This window comes from Tasmannia lanceolata, unplaced genomic scaffold (genome assembly GCF_043159265.1).
Source record: "Tasmannia lanceolata isolate RefF3 unplaced genomic scaffold, GAP_Taslan_0.1 ptg000021l, whole genome shotgun sequence".
Taxonomy (NCBI): Eukaryota; Viridiplantae; Streptophyta; class Magnoliopsida; order Canellales; family Winteraceae; genus Tasmannia; species Tasmannia lanceolata.
The window spans coordinates 12,439,416-12,449,918 of NW_027518698.1; the positions used below are offsets into that span (position 1 = coordinate 12,439,416).

General features: G+C 44.1%; 1 protein-coding gene across 1 annotated transcript; it reads right to left on the minus strand.

Moving 5' to 3' along the window:
- Positions 1–7,472: 7,472 nt before the first annotated feature.
- LOC143855473 (uncharacterized) lies at positions 7,473–8,108 on the minus strand. Its single transcript, XM_077365590.1, has one exon. It carries the CDS (start codon positions 8,106–8,108, stop codon positions 7,473–7,475), a length of 636 nt encoding a protein of 211 aa, XP_077221705.1.
- Between the last annotated feature and the right edge of the window lie 2,395 nt (positions 8,109–10,503).

The following is a 10,503-nucleotide window of genomic DNA, read 5'->3' on the forward strand; positions in this document are numbered from 1 at the left end:
CATTCTCACAAACAAGTTTATATTCTTCATTTAAATTCTTGTTTGTGGTTTCAAGGCTTTCCTTTTCTTTTCCAAGGATATTGCATTGTTTAATTAAGTCATCATCTTGTTTATCAAGATTTTGTACAAATGACTTAATTTTTCATTTCTTTTCAAACAATCATTAACTTCTGATTTTAAATTTTTAATTTATTTTTCTAAATCAGAAATTGAATATTTGAAAGAATTCTCATTTGCAAAAGATTTTTGTTGATCTTCTTTTTGTTCAACAACAGTATTATTATCATTTAAAAAGAGAATATCATTTTTCTCATAAACATTTTCAAGATTGGTCCAAATATCTTTTGCATTAGAACATGATGAAATCTTCTTAAAAGCATTGGGACATAGTCCACAACATATTATAATAATAGCTTTTGAATTTAATGAAAATAATTTTGCATCATTTTTAGTGCATTTTCTTGGAATAGAAAATCCCCTTTCAATGACATCTAAGATGTCAAAGTCTATGGATTTGAGATAGGCAAGCATTCTAATTTTCCATCCTCTAAAATTTGTTCCATTAGCGGATTGGCCAAGCTCAAATTCTATTGGATTGTCACAGGTCTTTATCTCTTGTAGATTTTGAATTTAAAAATCTCTTTAAGAGCCTTAGCTTTGATACCAAGTGAAATACAAGGTGACAACCCAAGAGGGGGGTGAATTGGCTACTTAAAAATTTTGGGCTTAATTAATTGAGTTACTAAAATCAATTTACACATTAAGCCTTAAAAAGTTTAACCCTTGATCAATCAATAAGGATATTAAGAGCTAGGGTTTGGATGTTACTTTAAATATGCATTCACTAACCCTTGTTCAATTAAAACATAGACATAAGTTGGGTTAGAGATTACCAATCACCACAATGTGCAAATGAGAAGGAGAAAAAGAAAGCATCTACAAGGCACAAGATTTATAGTGGTTCGGTCATAACTTAACCTACTCCACTCTTCCAAGTTTTCCTCCTTGGGATTCTTCACTAACTAATAAGATTCTTCAAAGGGCGAATCTCAAAGCCTTACACCAACTCCTTCTTCAAAGGGATCACACCCTTTTCTGCACGAAGCCTTTCCGATGACACCTTCCTCATACAATTGATTTACCTTTATTTTCGGGCCAAATCGGAGACCCTCAAACATAGAATGAAGAAATAAAATGAAAGAACTCTTAATGCCTCTTGATAGGCTGATTACAACTTTCAAAGGTCACAAACTCTCCAAGGAATATATATACAAATGTAAAGCCTATGGAGATCCTCTTGATAGAATGTAAAAATCAGGTTCAAAGAGGTTTAACGTTTCATATAAAAGTTTAGGTTCAAGAAGATGGAATTTAATCTTGAAAAAGGTTATGTAGAAAGGTTTTTTATAGTGTACATATAGCCCACAAAGAAATATGACCGTTGGGGGTAAAACTGTAATTTATAGGGTTGAAAAAGTCAACCTGTGAAACCCCCAACGGATCTATTTCCCAATCGCGGCGGTCGGCCGAGGCACCGCGGTCGCCTGCCCTTATCGGGCTTTTCTTTTGAAATTCAAAATTCATACCGGCGCAGTCGATCGGCCCAATGGCGGTCGCCCGGCGAGGGCTTACTGTTTGAATTAAATTTTCGCTCAAAACACTATCGCGGTCGACCGAACCCATGGAGGTCGACCGCCCACACCATACTAGATTGTTTCTGTTTGAAACAGAAACGTATCCGTTGACGCCCGGCTTGCCCCAGTCGACCTGCCCGATAGAATTCGAGATGGCCTGGATTTCCAGGTTCCATCCCGCGGTCGACCGGCCCTCAGTAAAATTCTATTTTAACTTTAAAATTCAGGGGCTTTTGGGCTATGGTCTTTGGGCTTTAGTTCAGGGTCTTCAAACACATTTTTGGGTGTGTTGATGGTTTTCAAAGATGTAAAATGTTAAGTATAAAAACTATTTTGAAAATCTTTTGAAGGTGCATTTTATATAAAATCAAGAGGACTCCAAATACATTTTAAAAATAAGAACCTTGAGTCTTCTTGGAATGTCTTGGCTCCTTTGCACTTTCTTGGACTTTTTCGGCTTGGGTGAACATCTTGACTTTGTCTTGGCTCTTGTGACATCCTCCAATCTTCACTGCATGTTGTAAGGTGCATGAGGTGTCACCAATGACTTGTTCAACACCAAGCTTCTTCTTGACACTTGCTTGGGGAACTTGTGGGATCTTCTTCATGATGAGCTTCTTTACTTGAACATCTTCAAATGAGGATGTCTTCACTGTAGGTGCAAGCTCTTGGTTCCTTTGATCCTTGATCCACAAGTCATGTGTTGTGAAAAGTTGTGTAATGGCGATTATGACATGAAAGTTCTGTATACAACACAACATCTCAAAGCAACACATTAGTCTGTCAATGCTAATCAGTTTGTGTTTGCTAGCATTAAAACAAGAAGGTAAGGTGAATGATTGAACCCATGTGCACCCTTGGGCTTACAATCTTTCAAATAGATAGACTCTCTATAGGGCCTCTTTGGGCACCTGTTTATGGGTCATATCTTTTAAGTAGATAGACTCTCTACCGGGCCTCTTCGGGCACCGGTTTATGGGACGTATCTTTCAAATAGATATACTCTCTACCGGGCCTCTTTGGGCACCAGTTTATGGGTCATATCTTTTAAGTAGATAGACTCTTTACCAGGCCTCTTCGGGCACCGATTTATGGGTCGTATCTTTCAAATAGATAGATTGTCTATCGGGTCTCTTTGGGCACTGGTTTATGGGTCATATCTTTTAAGTAGATAGACTCTCTACCGGGCCTCTTCGGGCACCGGTTTATGGGTCGTATCTTTCAAATAGATAGACTCTCTACCGGGTCTATTTGGGCACCGGTTTATGGGTCATATCTTTTATCCTTCGTTTGTAGCTTGTCTAGTTTGGATATTCGTCGATGTAATCGCTCTTGCGGATGGAGAATCGAAAAGGAGATTTTATTACTTGGGGAGAATGGTTACATGTCTGCAATATCACAATGACAAAGAACAAACACATAGATTTATTGGAAATAAGGAAATAAAAACAAGTTACACTCTTGCCTACTAGTAGAATTTCTTCAGATTCGAAATATGCCAAGTGCGGGGAATGGGGTTGCCCTCTAAGTCTTCCAGTTGGCATGACCCAGGCTGGAGAGTGCGGGATAAGCGGTATGGTCCCTCCCAGGTGGGAGCCAATTTTCCTGAGTTGCGAGGGTCGGAGACTTCGGATCGTCGTAGTACCAAGTCGCCCATCCTTATTGCTCTTTCCTTCATCCTGGAGTTGTAGTATCGGGCAACTCTGTGTTGATACGTGGCCATCCTGACTCCGGCTTTTTCTCTAGTTTCTTCGACGAGGTCGAGACTGCTCCTTAGGTGGTTGGGATTGGCCCTTTAATTGTATGCTTCAAGTCTCGGAGAGTGGGCCCCAATCTCGACGGGTATGACCGCGTCTACCCCAAAGGCGAGCCTGAATGGTAATTCTCCTGTTGCGGTTCTGGGGGTAGTTCCATAGGCCCAGAGGATATTTGGTAATTCGTCCGACCATAAGCCACGGGCGTTTTCTGCGCGCTTCTTCAACCCCTGTAAGAGAGTTTGATTGGTTACTTCCACTTGTCCATTAGCTTGTGGATGACCGACTGAGGTGAACAGTTGGTCGATACTGAGTTTTCCGCAAAAATCATTGAACCGTCGGCTCACAAATTGGGTCTCGTTGTCGGTCACAAGGACCCGCGGAATACCGAACCTGCAAATGATATCATGATAGAAGAAGTTTTTTGTTTCTTTGGAAGTAATCTTCTTTATTGCCTTGGCCTCGACCCATTTGGTGAAGTAATCAATGGCAACGTACATTATTCGGTGGCCCTTGGTCAAATTAGGAAAAGGCCCTAACAAATCCATTCCCCACATAGCGAACGGGACTGGATTGGAGATGGGTTTGTAAGGAACTGCAGGAAGACGAGGTACGGTAGTGAACTTCTGGCATTGCTCGCATTTTCTGACGAAATCAGATGCTTCTTGCTGGAGAGTTGGCCAAAAAAAACCTCGGCGAAGGATCTTGTGAGCCAATACCTTCCCGCCCGAGTGATCGCCACAGATTCCTTCGTGGACTTCTCTCATGGCGAGTTCCGCAGCGGAGGGTCGGAGACATTTCAATAAAGGACATGAAAAGGACCTCTTATACAGCTCCTGCCCATCGAAGATGTAATGGGCGGCCTTGGCAACCATGCATCGAGCTTCCTTTCTATTCGAGGGTACAACACCGTCTTTCAAGTATCGTACTATAGGATACATCCAACTAGGTTCCTCGTTGAGTTGTAGGATTTCTTCTCTTTCAACACTAGGTTGAGGGAGGATCTCGGTATAGATTTTTCTTGGTTCAAACTTTTCGGACGAGGCCATCCTGGAGAGAGCGTCAGCGCGGGTATTTAAGGTCCGGGGAAATTGCACTATCTGGGATTCTTCAAAGGTGGAGATTTTCTTTCTTAACATTTCTAGGTATTTGATCATCCGCTCTTCTTTAGCTTCGCTGAAGCCATTTACTTGGCTGACCACCAATTGTGAATCATTGTGGACTCTGATCCGATTGGCTCGTAATTCGGTGGCGAGAGCTATTCCTACGATCAAAGCTTCGTATTCGGCCTCGTTATTGGATGCTTTGAAATCTAGTCGCAGAGCGTATTCAGCAATAAAATTGTCCGGCCCTGTTATGACCAATCCGGCACCACTGCCCCCAGCATTGGAGGAGCCGTCAACGTACAACATCCATAGTGGATCTTGGCTTTGCTAGATCAGAGTTGATTCTTCGGCTGGGAGACCTGGTTCTTCGGATTCCTCTATCGGTACCGTACGTTCCACAATAAAATTTGCCAGCACCTGTGACTTAATCGCTGGACGGGGCTTTATTTGGATGTCGAATTCGCCCAATTCAACTGCCCAATTAATTAGACGCCCTGAAGTGTCGAGCTTCTGCAATATCTTTCGGAGTGGTTGGTCGGTGAGTATGGTAACAGGAAGAGCCTGAAAATATGGACGGAGTTTTCTCGCAGATATGCCGACAGCGAAGGCGAATTTTTCAATCTCCTTGTATCGGGTTTCGACATCATGGAGCACTCTACTAACATAGTAAATAGGTTGCTCTGTTTTTCCTTCATGCCGAATGAGTACAGAACTTACCGCGGCGGGCCCGACTGCTAAGTACAGGTACAGATCTTCCCCCGGTACCGGCTTTGAGAGTAGCGAAAGCGCTTGGAGATATGCCTTTAGCTGGTCGAATGTCGTCTGACATTCCTCTGTCCATCGAAAGTCTTTCATGTTTCAGAGAGTTTTAAAGAAGGGCAGGCATCTTTCGACAGATTTAGACATGAACCTGCTGAGGGTCGCGATTCTGCCGGTGAGTCTTTGTACATCTCTGACTTCCTTTGGCGATGTCATTTCTAACAGTGCTTTTATTTTTTCGGGATTGGCCTCAATTCCTCGCTGACTAACCATGAAGCCCAAGAATTTTTCGGAGGTAACCCCAAAAGCACACTTGGCAGGGTTCAACTTCATTCGGTTCTGTCGGAGTACGGCGAAGGCTTCTTCAAGGTCAGCGATGTGGTTATGTGCTTTGAGGCTTTTAACGAGCATGTTGTCGACATATACTTCCATGTTCTTCCCTATTTGTTCGGCAAAAATCTTATTGACGAGACGTTGGTACGTGGCGCCAGCGTTTTTGAGGCTGAAAGGCATGACTTCGTAACAAAACAACCCTTGATCAGTGACGAAGGAAGTTTTTGGAATATCGGGACCGTACATCTGGATCTGGTTGTATCCGGAGAAGGCATCCATGAAACTCAACATCTCAAGCCCGACGGTGGCATTAATGAGGTGATCGATCCTCGGTAACGGGTAACAATCTTTGGGACATGATTTGTTGAGATCCGTGAAATCTATGAGGATTCGCCATTTGCCGTTGGATTTTCTGACCATCACAACGTTGGCCAGCCATTCCGGGTAGTGAATTTCTTTGATGAATTTAGCATCGAGGAGTTTATCTACTTCTTCCTTGATGTACTTTTGTCTTTCGGCAGTGAAATTGCGTTTCTTTTGCTTGATCGGCTTGAAGTTTGGGTCCACATTCAGTTTGTGGACCTCTACATCGGAGGGAATTCCCTGCATATCGGAGGCGGACCAGGCCAAGATATCTGAATTAGTCTTTAAGAAATTGACGATGTCAGTTTTAAGCTTACCTGACAGGAGAGAACCTATTTGGACGGTTTGTTCGTCGGCACCTGGGAACAGAGGTATTTTCGTGAGTTCTTCGACCGACTCTCCTTGCTTTACCTCAACTCGAGGATTAGTACCGCCTATGGAGAAGGTTTCTTTGGAGGCCTTTTTCTTTTTCAACAGAGCGGCGTAGCACTCGCGGGCTTTCTCTTGGTCGCCGATAACCTCTCCTACGCCAAGTTTTGTGGGAAACTTTATTTTCAAGTGGGCAGTGGAAACCACTGCTCCCTAGTTCATTCAGCGCTGGCCTTCCGATGATTCCATTATAAGTGGAATGGACGCGAACTATTACGAAGGTTTGCATGATGGTGCGTTGGGTCGGGTGAGCCCCAAATGTTACGGGGAGTGTGATTTTTCCTAGCACCTAAACTTCTCCTCCGGAGAATCCGTAGATGGACCAGTCAATAGGCTCCAGCCTATCACTGCTGATGTCCATTTTGGCGAAGGCGTCTTGATGGAGGACATTGACTGAGCTTCCAGTGTCTATCAAGATCCGTCCCACGTTAAAGTTGGCGATGGTGAGTCGGACTACCACCGCGTTATCAATTTGTCGATCTATCGTTCCATAATCTGCCTCGGTAAAGGTGATAGGCACACTGGTAGTTGGGTCCATTCTTGACTTCTTGGAGGGGTTTTCTATGGAGTTGATTTGTCCCGCATAAAAGGCGCGTCCTTCGTCGGTCGGTCCTCCGGACGCCGGACCTCCATAGATGGTTTCAATATTTCTGGTGATCTTAGGTGCTTCCTCCTGATCCGAAGCTCTTTGCTTACTGCTTTCTGCAAGGTGGTTTGGTGAGCGACGATGTTCGTCCGGCCGGTGTATTTCGGATCAGGGTCGTTGCTGGCTCCATGGGGGATTTTGAAGGTAACAGTCAATCCGACCCACTCCCGCGAGTCTTTCGATTTCATTCCTCATATGGTAGCAATTGTCGGTGGTGTGCCCATGATCTTGGTGAAAACGACAATATTTGTTAGAGCTTTTACCTTTTCCCGAGTTTCTCCTTCTATCGGGGCAGTTTATGGGTTCTCTATCACGGATTTCTTATAGGATATTTGAGATGGTGTTGTTCAATGGAGTGTAGTTGACCCTGTCAAACTGGGGATTTGGGGCGCAACGATTCTGTCGATCATTGTGTCTTGCCTGCTTATGACTCTGTAGCGCCCTAGAGTCATCTTTTCATTTTTTGGTTCCTCGGGTGGTTTCCAACTCCCTCTTCATTAATTATGTATCTATCCGCAGTGGCCATAAGTTCTTGGAGGTCGCGAGGGGGATTTACGCTCAAGGCGACTTTCATGTCTCTGTCTCGGATGGCATGGCGGAGTGCGGCGCAAACCATAAGTTCCACTCGGAACCGACCGATGAACTTTCGTAATGTTTCGTCCTTTCCTTGTCGTAAAGCCAGAAGAGCGTCGGGCGGTTTCTTTTGGGGCCGACTGTTAATGAAGTAAGCGAAGAACTCCTTTCCCAGCTCGTGAAATGACTCGATGAAGTTGGGCTTTAATCGGTTGTACCAATTGCTAGCGTCTTTCTTTAGGTAGGCGGAAAAGGCTTTGCACATCATGGCGTTTGAAGCATTCCTGATTACCATCGCACAGCGGTAGGTTCGGAGAAACTCAAGAGGGTCAGATGACCCGTCGTAGAGGTCTAACCGAGGCATATCCGAATTTGTAGCGATGATGGCATTGGCGATTCTTGGGATGAACGGGGAAGCGATCTCACTATCCCATTCCCCCATGAGGTCCGGATCACATGGTGCCTTCATTTGTTGTTGAAATTCTTTTATCTGACGCTGGAGATCAGTCATGATGGTAGGGTTTTCTTCTGCCTAGATGTTTTTCGTCGGGCTTCTTATTTGCGGAGGTATTTGATTGTCGTTTCGATGGGCTAGATTCGCTGATTCCATCATCGAGCTGTCACCCCTTCGATGCCAATCATCACGACGATGGTCATGTGGCGGGCTGGTGATTGAGGCAGACCCTTGTTGACGTTGGCGAGGTCTTTAACTCCGGGGATTTCGTCCTTCTGAGGATCCATGCTCCTCTGAAATATCGACGGGATGAATTCCTTTGCCCTACGGGTTTACAGGCGGAGGTCGGGTTTACAGGCGGAGGTGGCGCTGCCGGTTGGGGAGGGATCCTTTGGAGTACTTGTTGGAGGGCGGCCGCGACGCTTCCCAGTTGTTGCGTGAGTTGGTTAAAGACGGTCATTGTTACCGGAGTGTCGCCGGAAGTAACCATCTCTCCCATCTCTTCCGGTGGCTCGCGGTCTCGTTGACTTGCTTGGCTTCTCGTAACCATTCCACCGTTAAGTTAGGAGGTAGCTTTCAACTTTGGCATAGTCGGGTCCCTCGGATGGCGCCAATCTAATGACGCCTAAAATCGGACTGCATGAACTAGCTTCGCAGAACCTGTAATCCTGCGCTCACAGAAAAAGCATCAGTGGGCCCGGAGTTGTGGCTCCGGACGGCCACTTCGACACTCAAGTCAGAGATGGGCGATCACAGACAATGGACGGGGAATGGGAGAGAGTTTAAGCCAAGTTACCAGACCAAAGGAGAAGAGGGAGAAGGGAATCCTTTTTCTTGAGTGCGTAGCCCCCTTTTATAGGGGAGGAGATCCACGATCTTGGAGATATCAATCATACCTTTGATTTAGCCTACGTGGAGCGTGATGGCTGGAGATTCAAATTGTGAAGATATCAATCATACCTTTGATTTAGCCCACATGGAGCGTGATGGCCGGAGAATAAAATCGTGGAGATATGATTTCCGATGATTCTGGGCGGAGATCCTAGATAGTGACTTAGGCGGGATGTTTTGAATTCAAAAGCCGCGCCTTACATGTAACGGCCGTCCGGATTAGTCGCTTGGGGGCGAGATCCCCACCATTGCATTTGATTTCCCTGGTAGCTCGGTACCGGTCAAGGGAGAAGTATCAAGGAGGTTCAATCAATGCTCGTTACTGAGTGTTGTTGCGGGGGTTGTATTTATCCAGTTGAGTAATGGAGAAGGGGTTTGAGGGTCGGTACCGTGAATGCCAATTTTTACCCCCAACACGTGGTGTCGTAGTTCACTCGATGACATACCGTATTGTGAACTGGATCGCAACAACGTTCGTGAGAATTTGCGAAAAATAGTGTATTACAAACTGACATGAAAGCTAAGTGATTCTTCTGTTATTTTATAACATTACTTTAGTGATCCCTTTGGGTCTTTGGCATTGAAAACAAAGAAAAACTCGAAATTAAACAAGATGGGTTTGTAGTACCTTGTGCCATGGCTTGTTCTTGAAGGCGTGTAATCCGACGATCCTTGTAGCTTTTTCGAGCACGGTGAGAGGCTCAGAAACGCCCTTTGATTCTTCTCTTACCTCCACGCCAAATGGTCTATGGGAAACCTCTCAAAGAAGAACTCTCTTTCTATGAGATCTCAAGGTCAAGGTGTGTTGTAAGAGGGACCAAAGGTCTCCTTATATAAGTAAAAAGTCCCCATAGAACTTCCTAAATTTACCCAATTCGTTTTGGCTCTTTCCCATGAATATAGAAAGTATATTTTGAGTTACTTTCCTTTTCAAACATTGCTAAACATGAAGGGTTGCCAAAACATGATGAAATATTGATGAATGCAAAGCCACAACCTTAGAATTCCAATCTTAAAAGGAAACTTTATATTTGGAAACCCAAATATGAGGAAATGTCCAACATCTTCGCCCATTTTCGACATTCGACTATATTATTTCGAACGCCTATATATATTTTCGACTTTCTACAGTAAAATCTCCACTTCCCACCTTCATTATATATTGGGTATGTTCTCTTTAGTGGATTAATTTACCTCGAATAGGGTGGAGTAGAAGGGAAGGGAAGGGCGGAGTGGAGAGTACTTTTAAACTGATATTCAACCTATACCACATCCCCGCTTCTCCCTATTTCTTCTCTTCTATTCTTTCCTCACGACCCTACCCTGGGTAAAACTAAGACCCCAAGCCAACAGACCCATTAGGATCCGAGGAAATTTTGAATGGTTATCATAAGCCTTATATTGGAGTCATAACCATGGTTTTAAGGATGTCGCGCATGTCATTAAGTGTACGATGTTGTTAAAGTACTTTGTGATTTTTCAGCTTATGTGATATTTTATGTTTTCATAATTTTCATAATTTCAAAAATTCAAGCAAAACCTAAAATATTTTTATTTTCAT

What these genes read in the sequence shown, in the direction of transcription:
- LOC143855473 (XM_077365590.1), bottom strand. Translation starts at nt 8,108, where the DNA reads ATGACTGATCTCCAGCGTCAGATAAAAGAATTTCAACAACAAATGAAG.